The sequence below is a fragment of the Sesamum indicum genome, linkage group LG11 (assembly GCF_026168435.1).
Source record: "Sesamum indicum cultivar Baizhima isolate 11 linkage group LG11, ASM2616843v1, whole genome shotgun sequence".
Taxonomy (NCBI): domain Eukaryota; kingdom Viridiplantae; phylum Streptophyta; class Magnoliopsida; order Lamiales; family Pedaliaceae; genus Sesamum; species Sesamum indicum.
The window spans coordinates 13,787,028-13,805,787 of NC_142667.1; the positions used below are offsets into that span (position 1 = coordinate 13,787,028).

General features: G+C 37.3%; 4 protein-coding genes across 11 annotated transcripts; 1 reads left to right on the forward strand and 3 right to left on the reverse strand.

Annotated features, from left to right (window-relative positions):
• Positions 1–38: 38 nt before the first annotated feature.
• Positions 39–7,160, forward strand: LOC105174051 (heterogeneous nuclear ribonucleoprotein Q). Of its 3 annotated transcripts, none has more exons than XM_020698027.2 (9): positions 39–215; positions 2,705–3,706; positions 3,786–3,902; positions 4,064–4,204; positions 4,333–4,503; positions 5,299–5,506; positions 5,611–5,786; positions 5,918–6,000; positions 6,824–7,160. In XM_020698027.2, exons 2-9 carry the CDS (start codon positions 3,272–3,274, stop codon positions 6,954–6,956), a joined length of 1,464 nt encoding a protein of 487 aa, XP_020553686.1. In that variant the 5' UTR covers positions 39–215; positions 2,705–3,271; the 3' UTR covers positions 6,957–7,160. The 3 variants fall into 3 exon arrangements, with proteins under 3 accessions (XP_020553686.1, XP_011094318.1, XP_088731268.1); XM_011096016.3 differs by having other exon boundaries at positions 40–215; positions 3,237–3,706; XM_088875142.1 differs by lacking the exon at positions 39–215 and having other exon boundaries at positions 222–3,706.
• Positions 7,161–7,653: 493 nt separating this feature from the next.
• LOC105174052 (F-box/kelch-repeat protein At1g57790) lies at positions 7,654–10,523 on the reverse strand. Its single transcript, XM_011096017.3, has 2 exons — positions 10,328–10,523; positions 7,654–9,041 (listed from the first exon to the last, which is right to left on the reverse strand). Exons 1-2 carry the CDS (start codon positions 10,357–10,359, stop codon positions 7,952–7,954), a joined length of 1,122 nt encoding a protein of 373 aa, XP_011094319.1. The 5' UTR covers positions 10,360–10,523; the 3' UTR covers positions 7,654–7,951.
• A 321-nt stretch (positions 10,524–10,844) lies between these two features.
• On the reverse strand, positions 10,845–15,296 carry LOC105174055 (uncharacterized). 6 transcript variants are annotated; one of them, XR_016062696.1, is made up of 3 exons: positions 14,950–15,296; positions 12,235–13,247; positions 10,845–11,495 (listed from the first exon to the last, which is right to left on the reverse strand). XR_016062696.1 is itself a non-coding variant. In XM_011096019.3 (3 exons), the coding sequence occupies exons 1-3, from the start codon at positions 15,028–15,030 to the stop codon at positions 11,264–11,266; spliced, it is 375 nt and encodes a 124-aa protein (XP_011094321.1). In that variant the 5' UTR covers positions 15,031–15,279; the 3' UTR covers positions 10,845–11,263. The 6 variants fall into 6 exon arrangements, 1 of the variants encoding a protein (XP_011094321.1); XR_016062695.1 differs by having other exon boundaries at positions 10,845–11,479; positions 14,950–15,294; XR_016062694.1 differs by having other exon boundaries at positions 10,845–12,782; positions 13,147–13,247; positions 14,950–15,291.
• Positions 15,297–16,314: 1,018 nt separating this feature from the next.
• Positions 16,315–17,876, reverse strand: LOC105174056 (Glutaredoxin family protein). Its single transcript, XM_011096020.3, has one exon. The coding sequence runs from the start codon at positions 17,803–17,805 to the stop codon at positions 16,573–16,575; it is 1,233 nt and encodes a 410-aa protein (XP_011094322.1). The 5' UTR covers positions 17,806–17,876; the 3' UTR covers positions 16,315–16,572.
• Positions 17,877–18,760: the final 884 nt, after the last annotated feature.

Here is an 18,760-nt window from a genome sequence, read left to right on the forward strand (position 1 = left end):
AGAGAAATTGCTCTGGCACGATGATCCACAATTCAAAACGCTCAACCGAGCCTCGATCCTGAGCCGTGAGTCTAGGGTTTTTATACACAGCAAAAACGATAACAAGAAGAAAGTAGTGGTGAAGAACGTGCTTTCCGCGAGTTCTGCTGCAGTAGCTCGCAAACGACGGACAAAGCGAGACACATAAATTGGGGGAATTTACTTTATGTTCGCCGGTAATCTTCTCGTCTCTCTCTGCATAAACATACAATGTGCTTTTGAACTCGTGTATAAGTGCATACTTTCCATTTCAAGTTTGTTTTTTTTTCTCTTTCTGCTCATGAAATTTGCCCTTTTGTTTAATCAAAGCTTGTTTAGTTTTGCTTATGTGTGTGAGCGTACCCAGATCTTTGCTGATTCTATCATATGGCGAATTTAGGGTTTGCCTTGATTTGTCATCCTTAGACATTCTGAAATTAGATTCTGGAGGTGTCTGGTGTGGGCAAACTTTGTGCAGAAATTAGGTGGCGTCCATGAACTTAATTTTTGGCAGCTTAGAAAAAGTTGCGGAGCTTAAATTGGGTGTGTCTTCTTCTCGAAAGCTGAATTGCAGTAGCATAGGCCTAATTAAGTATTTTGTTACTATGGTCTATGTGTAATTGCTGCAGGAGCAGAACCTACAGAATGATTGCCAAGTATGTATATTTAGTCTTGCATGTACGTCATTGGTTTTAATTGAATTATGCTACTACCTCAGCTCATCCTTTGGTCCACCTACCCCTGCCCACCAAGGCATGGGGTGTGCATCCCAATGTAGTTTTATTGGGATAAATGAAACATCACATACTAGAGGAAATGAGCTCTCAGTTTCACTCATCCTTTTTTCCTCTTCGTCCTTGTTTTCACTTTATTCCTTGGATAATCAACAATTTTTCACGAGACCCACACTATTAGAATGAAAACAATTAAAGGCACTGCGTGTCAACTAAGAAATCATCGTTTTGGAGTTTTGGAAGTGTCTGCCAGTGACACAGTAAGTAGACTGGAAGCTTCATGTGGAAAAGAGGGACAAGATTATCATACTTAACTTGGTGAGCCATTTCTTGGTTTCCTGAGCTTTTCATCTGATTGAAGTTGTGGTTTCCACATGTTCTGCTATGATATTAAACGATGGCTTGAATTGTTGAGACACATTTGATACATGAATTTGCAAATGTGATGAGAAAGAAACGAATCGAAAGCTTATAAAAGTAAGCAAATGCTTATCCACAAAAATGCATTCTCTCATGCAGATAGGTCCTGAGTTTATCTAGTGGTTCTTCTGGGCAAATTATGACCCACTCACAAAAATGGAAACTGTGTTAAGAGATGTTTTGGTGTATAATTGCACTTGTCTACTTTCTAGTACTGATTGAAGAAGGGAATGGTTTTAGAAACTTTGTGGTTCAACCTCGAGAAAGGGTGATTGCTCACTATTAGGCATCAATGAGTACTGAAAATTGAGCATTTCGAGGTTTGATTTTCTGTGTAAGATTCAACTCCATTGCTCTAGAATTAGAGTGGAAGTTATTGTGCTCTACTGATGGCAAAATTATTTAAAAATTGCAAAAAAAAAAAAAAGATAAGATAAGATAAGATAAAACTACCGTGTGTTAAAAAATTTAAGGAAGTAAGGAGAATAGCATTTTCAAGATGCGGTTCTACCATTAAAATTAATTAAACCGCAGTTCTTTAATTTTTGGTTCATGAAGAGCCACAGTTCTTTAAATATTATAAAAAGAAAAATAAGAAAGAACATGCAAGTCTGCATGCATGCAGGTTTGCTGTCTTGTCATTGTACATATGAGTGACAGGTAACCCCACACTATAAATAGCAGGAGCACAAGTTGTGCTGCTCTAAACATTCTACAAAATTGTTAAGTTATTTTTAATAGATTGTTCTTATATTTAAAGATGTTGAATCCGGTCTCTCGACTAAAGCATTTGATTAGGTGTGCTTTAAAAAATGCAACTGCGGTTCTTTTAAAATTTTATTATTTTCTAAAACAATTAATTTTAATGTCAGAATGCATTTTCAAAAAGCTTTTGTGCCTACTTAAAAAAAAATTAAAATGTTGTATTTGATCATTTTTATCTTTTTTTTGGGCAAATTTTAAATAATTTTGCCTCTCCTGATTTATGAAGACGGAAATTTCCCCTTGACTCAGTCAACCGGGAAAGAGATTGAATAGATTATCTGGCTTCTGTCTTGTTCCTGTATTTGGGATGTTTCAGTTAATGAGAATGAAGAGTTTGCCTTCCTCATACACTAAGAAGTTAAGCTATCTAGTTATCTGTCAGATTTAAGAAATTAATAAAAGGAATGCAATTATCAAGAAAGCATTCATCAGGAAAAAAAAAGGAGATAATAGATGTAAATGGGTCAGTTTTCTGGGTGCATAGCCATAACCTAATACTATTGAAAATTGGACATTGGAAGAGCACTTAATGACCAGAAGGTATTGTCATTGAGCTTTTTTTTTTTTTACAAGTTTGATGCAGATAACTTCTTCTGGATGGCATGGCTTGTTATAAATAATGTGACCATTTCTACTTGTTTAGCGTCTTGATTAACTGGTTTCTGCAGTTTAACTTTATTAGGGTGTAAAAAATGTTGTGAATAAATGCATTTGAGGTTGCTCATTAATCAGTTCATTCACAGTTCCTGTGCATTAACTGGCTGCAGGGAAGTTACAGACTTCAGGAAGAATTAATTAATCTTTAAGGAATTGGTCATTCTAATTACAGCACCCATCGCTTTTGTTTATTCTCTTGTTTACATCATCCTCTGTTGTGTGTCCTGCATAAGCAATTATCTTTCATGATTTTTACATCCTTGCAAATCTCTCATCTCTTATTATTTTCTTCTTTCCCTTCCTTTTTCTTGGTTGTGATGCACTGGTCATAATGTACACTAAACGTTTGGCCTATTTTTCTGGCATTGATCATTGTCTATATTTCAAGAAATTCAATGGTTTCATTGATCTTGGACCTATTGAGCATCATTTCCTCTTGATTGGAGTGTTGAATTCTCGCTTGCTTGTTTCTGTTCTATATTCCATCATCCCTTGTTTTAAATTGTTCACATTGAACTCCTTGGCGGCATACCTCACGGAGCCAATTCAATCGGGAATCTTTTTCTGGAACTCCTTATGGCCTTTCTATTTGTTTCTACCTATCCACTTTTTCTTCTTTCTTTTGCAAATGCTTCTCCCCAGAGCTGCATAGAAGTTTATCTTGTTAGAGGTATTAGATGCCAAGGACAAGGGCCAGCGCTGCGGCTACTAAATCAGCTGAAGCTGAGAGGCCTGTTGAGGCTGACGAGCAGGTTGAACTTGGTGCTGATAATGACATGGAGGAGACCTTGGAAGAAGAGGTTGAGTATGAAGAAGTAGAAGAAGAAGTAGAAGTGGAAGAGGAGGAAGAAGTAGAAGAGGAGGTAGAAGAAGAGGAGGAGGTGGAAGAGGATGATGAGGAAAATGAAGTGGGAGGACATGGAGCGCAACAAGGACATGATAGTGATGATGACATGAAGAATGCTGAAGGGGAAGACGAAGTGACGAGAAAGCATGCGGAGCTTCTTGCACTTCCACCACATGGTTCAGAGGTTTACCTAGGTGGAATTCCTCAAAATACTTCTGAAGATGACCTAAAGAGCTTCTGTGAATCAATTGGGGAAGTTACAGAGGTATAATATAAATTAATTCTCCTATTACAGGATTTTATTTACATATAATTAACACTGATCAAGTTCGTGTCTTGGACAGGTGAGGATAATGAAGGGAAAAGACTCAAATGAAAACAAGGGGTATGCTTTTGTAACCTTCAGGAGCAAGGAATTGGCGTCTAAGGCTATTAAGGAGCTTAATAACACTGAATTAAAGGTAGAAAAAGTGTCCACTTCCATATACACATACAGACATGCAAGACAGTTGCATACCTATCACTCTTAAAATTCTAATATTTGATGCATGGCGCATTGTGTTTGGCATGTTGAATACCACTCTCTTGTAGTTATGCATTTATATATTGTCAAACTTCTCAGGGGAAAAAGTTGAAGTGTTCTACCTCGCAAGCAAAACATAAGCTGTTCATAGGTAATGTACCCAGAAACTGGGGAGAGGAGGATATGAAGAAGGTTGTGAATAAAGCAGGGCCTGGGGTCATTGCTGTGGAACTTTTAAAGGTCAAATTGCTCTTCTAGTTTGATATAGTTTCTGATCACTCTACTATATGGTATTATGTTACTGTTAATAGTGATTTTTGTTGTCTGCCAAATATGTTTGGATGATATGTGAGTCTTCATTTTTTTAGGACCCACAAAACTCAAGTCGTAATCGTGGATTTGCATTTGTTGAGTATTATAATCATGCTTGTGCTGAGTATTCAAGACACAAGATGTCAAATCCAAATTTCAAGCTCGATGATAATGCTCCAACCGTGAGTTGGGCTGATCCAAAAAGTGCAGAATCTTCATCATCTCAGGTCTCTACATTCTTGCTGTTTGTTCATATTAATTTTGATTTACTCGTAAATAATCAATCTCTGGTAAAAATATGTTTGCAGATTGCTTAATTGACCCTTACATGTAAATCGTATTGACATTTTTCATTCCTCGCATCTCTGTAAACGTGTTTCCTGTATCAGTCTGACTTTAATTTATTGATATTATAATATGCCAGTTCAGGTTTTTCCCTCTTCTCATTGCACTTCTGAAATGAATTTTTACCAGAAGGTCAGAAGTGAGTCTTTCTGTTTGTTCCATTACGACTCAAGCCCAGGGGCAGTGTTCAAGTTTTGGTGCAAGCTGATCCACCCTCCACCCTTTTCGTTAAAGACTTATTTGTCTAGTGGCCACCAAATTAATTGCCAATTGAAAGATTGCATTTATTCGCTCTAGCGTGCTTCCGTTTCGACATAGTGGATAGATGCATAGTGAAGAATTTATTGGAACATAGAATTTTTTGCACCTAAATTTCCAGTATTGTTGTTCTCTCTCTCTCTCTCTCTCTCTCCTGAATGCAGTACAGATAGCAACTTAATATCTATTTGAATATACTTAAATTATCTTTTGTGCCATTCACAATTATTAGCTTCATCAATATCTTGTGCAGATGTGTTATTTTGTGTCTTAGAGAGGACATGGGCTGATTTAGCCTAATAGTTGGATAGTGAAACTGGCTGTTCATGTCAGTTATGTTCTTCAAAACTGGTTAACACTTCGGTAGCTTCTAGCAAATAGTCATGTGTACAGAAACTTACTGGCTTCTTATTGAACAGGTCAAGGCAGTATATGTGAAGAACTTGCCAAAAAATGTAACGCAGGATCAGCTTAAAGCTTTGTTTGAACATCATGGCAAAATTACAAAAGTAGTTCTTCCACCTGCAAAACCAGGACATGAAAAGAGCAGATATGGTTTTGTTCACTTTGCCGAAAGATCAAGTGCAATGAAAGCTCTGAAGAACACAGAGAAATATGAGATTGATGGTAATACCCACTTGCTTTATATTTCCCCAGTATTATGGTTTTTTTTTAATAAAATTCCAGTACACGTCACTGCTTTGTTCTTATTTTGTATTTGGGTTTGACAGGCCAAGTTGTAGAATGCTCGCTTGCAAAGCCACAGGCGGATCAGAAAACTGCTGGGGGGTCAAATTCCCAAAAGTCAGCAATACTCCCAACCTACCCACCTCGTGTTGGATATGGCTTGGTTGGTTCCCCCTATGGTGCTCTGGGAGCAGGATACCCTGGTGCAAACTTTGCCCAAGTATGAAGTCAAATATCTGTGTTTCCTAGTTCCTTTTTCCCGGATGAGGACTGACTTTCTGGAATTCCTCATCCTGATATTCGTACTTGTCGTGATGATTCATATGTTAATCTCCGCATTGTACTTTACAGCCACTGCTCTATGGAAGGGGAGCTACCCCTGGCATGGCGATGATGCCCATGCTTTTGCCTGATGGAAGGATTGGATATGTCCTGTAAGTGCAATTCTTATGAGTTATTGTTTATTGGAGGTTTGATGAATTTTATGATTGGTGTGGACCAACTATAAGACTGCCAGAATCAAAGATCAAACCAAATGAAGAGAGCTAGGAATTCTTTAACTTGTACGCCGGAAATGTCCCATTTGAATTTACCAAACATGGCCTTACATATAAATAGGTAAAAACTTGTGCACTTGATGTTGTTATAAATCAAGTTGCAGAAGTGTTAATATGTGGTGGCCATGGCCATGGTTTATTGGGTATCCCTATATCCATAGGCCTTAATCATTTCATCTTTTGCACGAATCACTAATGAAAAAGCTGCATCTTTTAGTTAACTTTAAGAAAACGCGGATTGGAAAGGAGGAAGAGGTGGGTTGTCTTCGATGTTAAGTCTCCAGAAATAGATGGGAAGTAATGAGGCCTCTTCTTTGCTTCTGCGTCTTTCTGCTTCTTCTCTTACTAGTAACGACCTTGGATACAGCTATTGCTCTGAAAGAACATATCGAGTTCTAACGTAGCAAAAAGGAATCTTGCCCGCTTTATTCCACTTTATGAAATTGCAGTTTTTCATATCAATTTTAACCTATTAATTTGAATGATCTTGACTGCATGTAACATTACTAAGTTCGCTTCAGATATATGTTTCATGTGAATATCAAACTCTTCTTAAGAAACTCATGCGCCCTGATAAAAAATTATATAATTCTGGCTTAGTGCTTGTGGATGGTTTTCTATGTACTGGTTCTCCTTTATATAGCATTGGTGCTAAAAAGACATGCTATGTAGATCAAGTCATATTTTTTTTCTTGAGTAGGCAACAGCCTGGAGTGCAGCCACACACCCCACCACCACAGCAAAGAGGTGGCAGGAGCAGTGGAGGAGGTTCAAGCGGGGGAAGACGTGGTAGCAACAGTGGGCGTGGACGTAGTCGCTATAGCCCTTACTAGATTCTGTATCAATTGAGTCGACAATGGATTTTCCCCAGGCTCCGGTGGAGCAGCTCTGAATCTGCTGCCATTTTGATGTGTATGGCGCATCACTATTCATGTGGCACATATATATTGAAAACAAGCACCAGATGTATTATTGCAAAGAGCTTTGTTTTATCTCTGCGAAAAGAGAAAATGAATCTGAGGAGTGGTCATTTTACATGCTTGATGTTGGTTATGCTGACAATCGTCCTGTGGTTTTGCAGTGGCATTTATGTTGACAAGAGGATAGAGATAAGGCTCACTGGTAGCTATGCCAAGGAAGCACTTAAAATACACTGAACCTGGATCTGGGAACTGGTCCTACTTGCGCTATTAAGATAAACTCTAAATTCATGTGAATGAATAAATCAATCTATGCTCGTAGTTTACAACCACAGGCTCATAAAGCAATGGAAATATATATTTATACGGAGCAAGGATAATACAAGAAAAAGTTTCAATTTTGAATAAACTAAAACTGATTAGCATAAAACATGCGAGTCTGTTGTGCTAGAATCACGCACAAAATACCTCTCTATCCTCTAGGCCCATGGTTCATGGCACAGTGCTAAAGAGATGATATCATTGCACTCACATGGCATAAAATAATACAATCATATTAGTAAAGCAGAGATATGATGACATGGAAACTAATGCAGCGAAAATAATGGGAGAAGATAATAAAACGGATAGTAGTAATTCCCTAATGTTACAACTAATGTGTACAACATTGTTCCCAAGACTTCTAGTCGTAGTTTGCATATACTGACTGGGTTATGAAAATCATATGAAAATAAACCACATTAAGATAGGAAGTGCAGCTGCATAGTTGATAACTATTTATTGCAGTCAAACTTGAAACATCAAGTAGCAAAGTGCAAGCGACTATAGCAGCAAATAACTGAAAGACGTGGAGAAGCTAACCATCCATGAACATGGACTAAATACTCATACCAATGCAGCCGCTACCTTTAAAGAAAAGCGGAAAGGTCTTCGGGTGGTTCAATCCAAATGCTCTCAAAAGGATCTTGTTCCCCCCAATCATAGCACTGCTTTCGGGGATAATATCTTCCATTGTCGAGAGAATACGAAACACAACGTTTCCCATAGAACCGAACCTTGGAGAAGAAGACATTGTTTCTCATTGTCCCGAGAAGATCTGTCCGAGCATGGGATGATAAAAAGTTTGCAAAGAGTGTCATGCCTCCTAAAGTTTCCATCTCCACCCACACTTTATTTGTTTGGTCCAACTTGTATATGACAGGGTTTACGGCAGAGCAGGTGTATATTACAAAAATATCCCCATTGTGCTCTGCCATAAATTTACCTTTCCACCAATTCTTGACAAAGAAATTCTCTGGGCATTTAGGCGGAGGCACAGAATGAACAGCCCAAGTACTCTTTTGAGGGTCATAAACCCCCAACCAACCAGTAAGACTCAAACAATAGAAAAGACCTTTGCAGAAAACTAGCTTATTCCAAATGCTGCTAACGAACGGCAACCGGTTTTGGTAATTAACGGTAGTCCATTCAGTTGCCCCAGGATGACACGTGCTGACTGCAACAACTGTGGGGCTAACATGCTTAACTGTAAAAAGGATACAGCTTGGAGATGTTGGAGCGGCAGAAAAGGCAACTATTTGGTATGTTAATTCTAGACTAGGCAAATCGATCGACTCTCGGGTATAAGGGCAAAAGAAAAATACAAGCTGAGTTCTAGGCTTGTACAGCAGCAACCAACCCTCCTTGGCATAACAAATCCTGGAGCCATTTAGCTCTGGCAACTCAAGCCAATACGTTTTGCGCTGAGAAGGGTCATAGAACTCATACAAATCACCGAATTTTGGGAAAAACATGAGCCATGGAGGCTTATTGGCCATTCTGACAGAAGTTGCAATAGTTAGCCATCTTTTGCAAACTGCAGAAGCGCGAATGTTATCCCTCAAAGTTAACTGAGAAAGAATCAGTTCCAAAAGCTCTGTTGGAAGATCAGACTGTATTTGTTGCTCATCTGGCTGCCCTCTTTGCACTCTTTTGTTGTCTTCGAGTGTTTCAGCCAATCTACAACCATGAAATTGCTTAAGAGTCACCACAATGAAAAATAACATGAGTGTATAACGTGACAACTTAACACATAAAAGGCAAAATCAATATGTATAATTGGAGGTTCACCAAGGAAATACAGAGCAGTTTGGAAGATGCAGCTATATAATCTCAAAGGTAATGCCATTATGAATGGTACTTGAATCCCCCTGGTGAATAAGAGTCTCAGAAAAGACAATCACCATAAAAGATTACCAAATTGAATAATGAGTTAATCTTAAACTGTGTACCGCATTCATTTAGCATCCAACGAAGACAAATATTACCAGTTCCAAGTTTATATCAGTAACACGCAGACAACGTTAATTCAGTCGGCTGGGGACAACTAAGAGCAATGAGGTATCAACAGCGCAGATTTATATGTATATATCCATAAGAAGAGCAGCAATCTACAGAAATCTAGTCTGATTACAGCTGTCATTTTTACCATTAGAAAGCTGATTCAGCACATACTTGAGGAACTAGAAGATCATTTATTGGCCAAACGAAATGAATGACTTCGAAGAGGTAGGGGTTTCTAGCCAGTAAATATGTTGTGACATTCTACTTCTTGTATTAAACATGAAGTCTTGATTCCGACTAAAGTGCCTCTCCCATGAATGGAAGATCAAAATATTAGATAGAAAAAAGAATACCCACATGGTTAGCTGAAGCCATGTGGTTTTCCTTATATGTTGGAATCAAAGTCCCAATTTTATCAAATGCTGTAGTGAAATTTGCTAGTGAAACGATATAGTTTGGCAAATATCTTGAGAACAATGCAACTCTCACGGGCTTAAGCAGAAGCCTCATAGCTGAAGTTAAATGCACTGTAAATATATAATCCGTGCTAAATCTCAGATTGTTTAAGAACTGTCCGATGGATCAGAGACACAAACAAGAACCCTCCTGCAGACTACAGTTCGGTATATCAAGAGGAACATGCTCAATTAAATAAATTCCAGAAGTTCCCAGAATCAGATATCCATCCAATCTCATTTCCTTAGACATCCCCCAATCCGATCTCACACAAGAAAATCACAAACTTTCAACACTGTAAACATTTTTTTAGCTAAAAAAAAAATCAATCTTGGTAGAGCTAGTGGGTGATATGGTCCTAATTTCGTCATGAAATCATCAAGAAGCATGAAACGCAAAGGTAACAGTAAGGATTTCCACAGGCAAAATGGAAAATTGGAAAATCAGTATAATTATACAGGCAACAACTACTGAATTCAATGGGTCAAGAAAACAAAGAAACTTACAATTTCATCTTTTTCCTTCTTCTTCCGGCCATTATTGGGAAAACTCAAATGGGATTTATGAAAAAGGTTACTTTTTTCTAGATTTCACTGTGTGTGAGAGAGAAAAGGGATAGAGGAGGGTTATGAAGGAAGTCTCACAAGGGGAAGAATGATTGCTGTCAGAGCGTGAGATTGCTACCAAAAACCTGTTTCCCGTAGTACGTGTGGCTTTTGAGGGGTGTCCCATTCTGTGTGTGTGTGACGGTGGGCTTTTTCGTCCCACAAACTCACCAATTGATAACTCCCACGTGTCGATAGAATAAGTCTCGGAGTGGCAGCATACGTTTCTTATTTTTTATTTCTTACAGTGCAACATGAAAAATTCATCGAAACTTTATTTTTTCTATATTACCAGAATTTTATTGGAAACCAAGAAAATTGTTTATGTAATGGATTTACTCAGAAAAATAAAAAGACAAGATGAAAGGTAATGGAATTATTGTGTGCTTACAAGATTGATACGACTATGATACGGGTATATGGGCTCAATCAAAATGGATAAAAATAAACCCGACTTGCATCCAGATTGTGATACTCTATTTGCAAATGTTATTTTTGTCTCCTTTTTGGATCCACAATCCCACAGGATCCTATGATATACAAGTAGGAATCCAATCATGTGGATCTAGAATCTTATCGGGTGGACTCACAAAGCCAATAACAGTTCTTGGAAGCTAAGCACTTTTTGAAGTTGAAGGTGCTTGCAAACACTCCTATAGTGCCAGAGAATGCAGAATCACTCACTAGAGAAAACAGTGAGTTCACCACAGCAATGTAATATTCTGTTGACTGAGGAGGTTCGACTTCTTTTCTTCGGTTGACACAAACGGGGGGAAATAAACTAACGATAAAACCCTCAAAACCAGAAAGGGGTAAGGGGATCTATCGTATAAAAACTTAGTTCCGTCTACCTCTACTATGTCTGGAGGCTACAACAGTCCACCCATCTACTACTTCAGGTGCTTGTTTCAGGCTAGGCTCATTGGCCGTACTGCCCTGTTGATTGAGACTTAATTGGCATTCTGGAGCATCAACTTCCATTTCTGTTTCCAGTGAGTCATGCTCTCCTGTATTGTCACTGTTGTCATCTTCGTCATCATCATTGCTGCCAGCCTGAAAATATGAATTACTATATCACAAGTAATGAATTCATTTTTTTCGATCATTACCAGACAAACAAAGCAGAATCAACAGTAAGAGGTAAATAGTTGATAAAGTAATGCCAATTGCCAAGGACTTCACTTGCTTTCTCAGCCTTTACTTCAGGGTGTGTACAGGGAGAAAAATGCAACTCATATTGCTCCCATGCCCCCATACAGCTGAACAGATCACAGCTTGACGTTTTGGCAAATATGCATTTGGGAGATAGACACAAGTTCAACATCAAAATGTCTTCAACAAAAAGCATCATGAAATATTCTTTCTGATATTTTATTAAGAAGGAATATCATGAATAGTTCTTAAAATGACTTTGAGAAAAACAGATTTTCCTTCTGACATGGTCAAGTTATAATGAGGCTCAATGCAAAAGCTATCCTAAGTCTACAGTCTAATTAGTCGTCTCAAAACCATGATTGCTAAACAAATAATTTGATGGATTGTGAGTTTTGAGGGATAGCTGTGGCTGCACTCTCTCGGTTTTGGTAGTTGTGGTGGTTGTGTGAACATAATGGCAAGAAAATCAGTTAATGCTCCCAATCAAACTGGGTGAGCTCCCTTATGAGCAAACCAAAATTGTTATATAACGGAGAAAATGGAAATAACTCGGTCAAATGAAATGTCTGACAAGCTATTTTAGAAAGCAAAACAGGCCACGTTAACATTTTAAATACTTCAATAGTTCACTACAAAAAGTCAAACACAATTACCTGTCTGTTATAAGAGACATTTGGAGCATTTGTTTCCTTTAACCTCTTTATAGAGTCAAAATTACCTTCTAAACATTTCTGCAATCTGAATAAAGTTCATCAGAAAAAAGATGACAATAATTATATACAAAACGGCATTTGAAATGTAGCAATACAGTGACAAATGGAAAAATCTCAAATTGTTGATGAGTAAGTCCTATATTTTATCTTCAAATTGGAGGGAAATCTTCTTCGACCGCTTGGTGATCAAATTAAATGGGATCATATACTTCCTGTGCCATTGTCTTGATTTATAGGAAGATTTGAGCATAAGCTATGTTTTTCAGTTTTAGTGGACCACCAAAGCATACTGTTGCTTGTCTGGCTTGCCCACCAACACCATGTCCAAGGGAAGAAATTATACTATTATAAAAGACATACCACCAACAATCTGCTATAAGTTATCAAAAGTGTCTAGTCAATAGTGATATGATGTCTTGATTGAAATAGGTCACAGGCATTAGATCGATGAGCTGACTCGGCCAGCTGCTGGTTACAATGTGTTGGATCTGCTTGAATCAGATCAAGTTGAATCCAATAGAAATATTGAGCCAAAATGGATCCAATTGTGATTTCATTTTGAATCCAACAAAATAAGTACATGTCAAGTTCAAATATAAAATTAATTTAGAATATATATATGGTTAAGATATATGTTCATCAAAAAAAATTCAAATGACTTAAATGGCCTCATAAATTGACTGCTGGGGCAAAATTGGATCTGACCTACCTTGGGTCCCAGCCATTCAGGCCTATCATGCATTTACCAGGCAAAGCACATAGAGGCATTCATCTTAAACATGACCTCTTAAGACAAATACCATGTTTCAGTTTGATGCGATTATATTTCAGTGACAGATTGTACAAGGATACTGAGGTTAATTGTGCATTGTGTTTTGGGCAAGTTGCATTCTCCTTAGACAAGCCAGAACAGGGAGCATGGTACCAGACGGAGTCTTAATCTTTAGTTTCAGCTGAAAAAACACTCTATGTTAGGTGATATGTAAAATAGATGAAGAAATTTTGCGGACATGATCACAGATCTACTATGGCATAGCTAACTCAACCATGAACATTAGAAAGATTGAAGCATGCTTTTTCCTAAGTATGCGTAGTGCGGCCCCACCCAACCCCAACCGAAAAGCCATATATTAAACAATGACTAAGGCAAGCTAAAGAAATAGAAGCTAGTCCAATGTGATGTTTACCAGACAGTTTTCAAGATTGAAGTAGCTAGATAAAAATCAGGGCCCTGCCTTGAGCTCAAAGTTTGATTCATTAATACAAAATTGTGAAGAATGTTTACATATCCCAACAATAGTCAGACTGGAAAATTGCCAAGAAATATTGTCTGACATATTCTTGGATGGAGTAGACTGAGACAGGCCCGTTATTTACACAAGTTAGTAATGTTTGCATGCACAAGTTCAAGATTTCTGCGTATGTACTACACTGATAGCTAAAATTAAGGGCAATATCAACTTATCAAGAAGACATATCTCCTATCTCAGTATTGAGCAAAAGCATGAACTCGTCAAGCATATCCTCTATATCATCAATGTATACTTGCTCTGGACACCAACAAGTAACAAATCAAACAAACATTCTTTAAATACCAACGCCCAACAGACAGACAAAACAACCACTCCAATTACATTACAACTCATAGGAACAAAACCTATACAAAAACCCAAAACATACACTATGTTTGTTTTCATTTCCAACTTATTTCCGAGACAAGTCAAAACATACGCAATGTTTGTCATCATTCAAAAACACCTTATTTAGGTGTTTTTAACTGTTTTAGCATAAAAACATACATATATATATACACACATATATACATAAATATATATAAAAAATGCATGAATTGACAATGAATAGTAATTTTTGTCTCCCAAAAAATACAATATTAAACATATAATATTTATTTTAAATTATCTCCAAAGACATGATTTGACAATGAATAGTAATTTTTGTCTCCCAAAACACAACATTAAATATATAATACTTATTTTAAATTATCTCCAAAAACAAATCCAAACATACATACTATCTCTACCACACACTTATTTATCTTTGTTTTTCTCTCTCTATTTCCACAAAACACAAACGAAACACTCAGAAAATGAATCCAAACATTATGATAGTTTTTCGAAACAAGATAAAACACACTCAATGTTTGTTATTGTATTTTTACACTTATACACGTATTTTTCTATTTCTCAACTTTCTAAATATAATATATATAGACATTTATATATATACATAATATAAAACAGATATGATTTGACAATAAACAGTAATTTTGGTCTCCCAAAAATACAATATTAAACAGTAATTTTTGTTTCCCAAATCCCAACATCAAACTTACACTACTTATTTTAAAATATTTTAAATTAACCCCAAAACACAAATCTAAACATATCATCTATTTTCAACACACTTACTTATCTCTATTGTCAAAACACAAAACAACTAAAACACAAATCCAAACACAATGAGTAAAAGATGAGCAAAACCTCACTGAATGTTTCAAAAACGTTATAATCAAAGGGGCAAATAAAATCTAGTAAAGTTCGAACCTTCACTATATCCAAGAGAAAGAAACAACATTACAAAACAGATATCCTCATATCACAACGTGTTCGTAAAAAATAACTAGACGAAAGATACCTTTAGATTGGGTAAGGCGATGGAAAAGATGATGCCCGAGCTGTTGGGATTTCTGGAGAGAGTCACGACCGCCCCACTCATTCGCAACGGCCATCCGAAGAGCAGCCCATCGTGAAATCACCAAATTAATTCCCTCTTGCAGCTGCGCCGCCGCCTCCGCCGTCAGGCCAGGGTTCATCTCGCTGCCACTCCTCCTTTTAGTTTTTGTTTTTAATTATTAGCTCTTTCAAATTTCAATAACAGTATGTTCGTATTCGGATCCCGGAGATCCAATGAAGGATTTGGGCAATTGCAATTTTGCGCCATCTAATTAGGCCGTTTACCGTTATGCACCCTAAATTTGCAAAAATAATATATTGCACCTTCCAATTACAATTTATTTGACAAAGTGCACCCTGATACTTATAAGCTTAAAATATTAAACTAGAATTTGAAGGGTAAAATAGTCTTTTAACTGGTCATCAATATAAAAGTTCAACAGTGGAGAAAGTTTGATAACAAACATTACTACAATAATATAAAATATATTTTAATAAAAAACTTTCTTAATATTAATATACCTTGGATATTTATTCAACATTGGTGAAAAATGCATCAAAAGCTTGTCTCCATAGATTAATACATATAATAAAAATATATTTAAATTTTGAATTAGATTTCATCATTCTGTAAGAGAGTATTTTAACGGTAGAATTAAATTTTAAAAATTAAAAAATTGAGTCATTTTGTCGAATTCTTGTGGTGCAATTTGTATTCCTAGCAAAATAGCTTATAAATATTCAATTTTAAAAAAATACTTTTTACCCCCTCAAACTCTTAGCATGTTTGCAATTACCCTCTAAATCCTAAAAAACATCAATTGACCCCCATAAACTCTTCAAATTCTTCAATTTTTAACGCCATTCCAACAATTGAAAAGTCCACGCACTACTAGCACACCATGACCCTTTTTCACAATTTCGGAACCTCTTAGCAATTGTTTTTGACTGCACTGCCTAAAATCATTGAGAAATCGAAATCCGCATGATCATATTTCTATTCTGCACAAGTTCAAATATATCGAACTCTCATCGTATCAGTGTTCGGTCTAAATCACTCGTCCGTCCTGCTCCTTCCAGAAAATTGAACATATATGCGCATGCATGCTCTGTAATTCTCCGGCAGGCCGCAGCAAAAGCTTCAAGAAGTCGTTTTCTTTCACCTTTCTGTCTGTTTTGACTAAAATTGAATGTCTGGTCTTCCTTTTATCAGGCTTAACTGCCATGCCATGCCATGCCGGTCGACCGAAAGACTTGACCCGTCACTATCCATTCTTAGAACTTTCAAAGTTGACAGCCGTATAAACATTCTGATTCCTCAACTCAATTAAAAAACATAAGACAAAACAAGCCAATATCATTAAATTGGACAAGGCAATACAACATATGTCAAACAACAATGTCAAAGACACAATTCTTGCAGAACAGCTGCAGATGCTATTAGCTAAGGGAATATGAATACATTTAAGAACAGTTATAATTTAATCTCCCATTAGATTAGAAAGGGCAATTAGTTCAAGATCGAAGAAACGAATGTGGATGTGTTAGTGTGTGCAATGGTGAGTAACAATGTTAACTTGAACAGTTAACAGCATAATGGGCACTGAATCAACCCATTCTCATTGCACTTGTTGCACTTGACACTCTTCTTCCCATCCTCCCCAAGAACTTTACAACTCCCATTGCACTCCACACACATCATGAACCGGATCCCGGCACACCCTCCGCAGCCGGCGGCTGCCTCTGGGATTCCGGCCAACAAATGTCCCAATTTGCCTTCCTCGTCCAACTTGACCATCTCATCTGCCCCACCAATCAATCTACCTTTCACAAACACTAGTGGCACTTTCACCTCCTTGCAGCTCATCAGCGCTCTGAGTTCTTCCTTGAATCCTGAGTGCATCGAGATATCACGTTCGATCATCCGGACATTCTGCGATTCAATGATCGATCTTGCAACGTTACAGTCCTCGAACGTCTTCCTAATGCCCCTCAATGTGGTGGTGTATATGACAACTGCATTTTCACCCCCCGGGGGGCATTTTTTCTTGTACACTTCAAGAATTGCATCGGAATCGTGGGAGTTCCTGGCTTTTCGTGAAGTGGGGGGCGATGAAATAGACACCATCTTCTTGATCTCTTCTTCCTCTTCCGACACCTCTTTCTCAAGAGACGCGACGAGTTCAGGATCGAATAACGGTCCTAAACTCCTCCTCCTAGACATAACCACCCCAGAATCAAACCTTAAACTGTCACATCTCTTACCATGAGGACTTCCCCTGATCGAAGCCCACAATCTTGGAGATGGTTTCTTCACACTCTCCTTCAAGTTATTACATTCTTTAAGAACCGTTTTCGGGCTGTTTTGCAACGGCCCGATTCCACCATTACCACTCCCCTTATTCTCCTTCCCCCCAACCTTCTTCACCTTCCTCGGAGAGCTCATTTGATTCAAGAACTTAAGCGGGCTTCTTGCATCGAAAGGCCTCGATTTAGGGCTTTTCTTGGACTGAACAACAACCGGAACAACTTCCTCTTCAAGCCCTTCCATGAGCTCCCACGCATTAATGATCTCCGACGGCTCTTCACGAGACGGCGACGCTTTCTTCACTTCGACCACGCATTCTTTGATGCTCTGCTTCACTTCAACCTGATCTTGTTTCTGCGGCTGAGCACTCTCCTTGTCCTTGTCGAGTTTGAGAACGCCGTAGGTGCTGGAAGTGAGAGACACGACATGGTGGGTGTAATCTCCCTTTCTCCTGTAAGAATTTTCTTGCTTGATTTCTTTGGCTATCAGCTTCGACGAGACGCAGCCCATTTGGGTTTTCGGGTGGTGGGGATAGAGTTTCAGGTAGTTTTTTGAAATGGGTTCGGTTTTTCAAGACACATAAGAAAACCGTTACCCTCACCCAGTGTACAACGGGCCAACGGTCGGAAATTCGAATGAGGCTGTAAATTTCGCGACAGCCCCTCTTGTCTTCTCTTATTGTGTAAAGGTCCTGTAAATATTTTATTATTACGGAGTGGGTCAAGACAAAATAATGGGTTAAAAGGAAAACACAAAGAATTGTACTAAAACAAGGCTGTCCAGATTTGAATCCAACGGAAGTCGCTTCAGATAATGACAATGTGACAGTCAACAGTTTATAATGAGTCAATTACCTTAATTTCTTTTCTAAATTTCCGTACTTGACTTATTCATATATTTCGATAATGAGTGATTTTCTAGTTTTTATTATAGGAAAATTTTGGGTCATTTAGTATGATTTTTATTAACATAATCTAATAGTTACATATATTGTGTCGATAATTTGAAATTGGAGATATCTGGTTATGGTTACGTAATAAAGTGTATTTAAACATGTCAATGTTTTTTGAACAAGTAATCTTATTATATATGGTTGAAGAGGTTGAATGAAAAATATTTATTTACTTATAGGGGCAAATTACATCGATCTTTCTTGAACTTTGATATAATTACGAATATTTCTAATATTTGATGAAATTATGTAATTTTTGAATAGAGATATGAACAACTTTGCCCTTATTATATTTTTTTATTTTTTAAAAAAGTTAAAAATTTATAAAAAAAAACGAACAGAATGGATGAAAAAATTTTAAAAATTATAAAAAAATATCCAATTTGTCCCTAAAAAATAAAAAATAAATAAAATTATAATTTTTAATGGTCAAGGCGATCTTGGTCAGTTTATTATAAAAAATAGATGGAAATCTAACTGATTGAGCTAATTGCTAGACGGCCATTAAAATCA

What these genes read in the sequence shown, in the direction of transcription:
- LOC105174051 (XM_020698027.2), top strand. Translation starts at nt 3,272, where the DNA reads ATGCCAAGGACAAGGGCCAGCGCTGCGGCTACTAAATCAGCTGAAGCT. An exon ending in CAATTGGGGAAGTTACAGAG is followed by an intron (nt 3,707 to 3,785) that starts GTATAATATAAA and finishes TGTCTTGGACAG; the next exon opens with GTGAGGATAATGAAGGGAAA. An exon ending in AGAGAAATATGAGATTGATG is followed by an intron (nt 5,507 to 5,610) that starts GTAATACCCACT and finishes TGGGTTTGACAG; the next exon opens with GCCAAGTTGTAGAATGCTCG.
- LOC105174052 (XM_011096017.3), bottom strand. Translation starts at nt 10,359, where the DNA reads ATGGCCGGAAGAAGAAGGAAAAAGATGAAATT. An exon ending in AGAAGGAAAAAGATGAAATT is followed by an intron (nt 9,042 to 10,327) that starts GTAAGTTTCTTT and finishes TCATGGTTGTAG; the next exon opens with ATTGGCTGAAACACTCGAAG.
- LOC105174055 (XM_011096019.3), bottom strand. Translation starts at nt 15,030, where the DNA reads ATGAGTGGGGCGGTCGTGACTCTCTCCAGAAATCCCAACAGCTCGGGC. An exon ending in TCGCCTTACCCAATCTAAAG is followed by an intron (nt 12,313 to 14,949) that starts GTATCTTTCGTC and finishes TTCAGATTGCAG; the next exon opens with AAATGTTTAGAAGGTAATTT. An exon ending in ATGTCTCTTATAACAGACAG is followed by an intron (nt 11,480 to 12,234) that starts GTAATTGTGTTT and finishes TCATATTTTCAG; the next exon opens with GCTGGCAGCAATGATGATGA.
- LOC105174056 (XM_011096020.3), bottom strand. Translation starts at nt 17,805, where the DNA reads ATGGGCTGCGTCTCGTCGAAGCTGATAGCCAAAGAAATCAAGCAAGAA.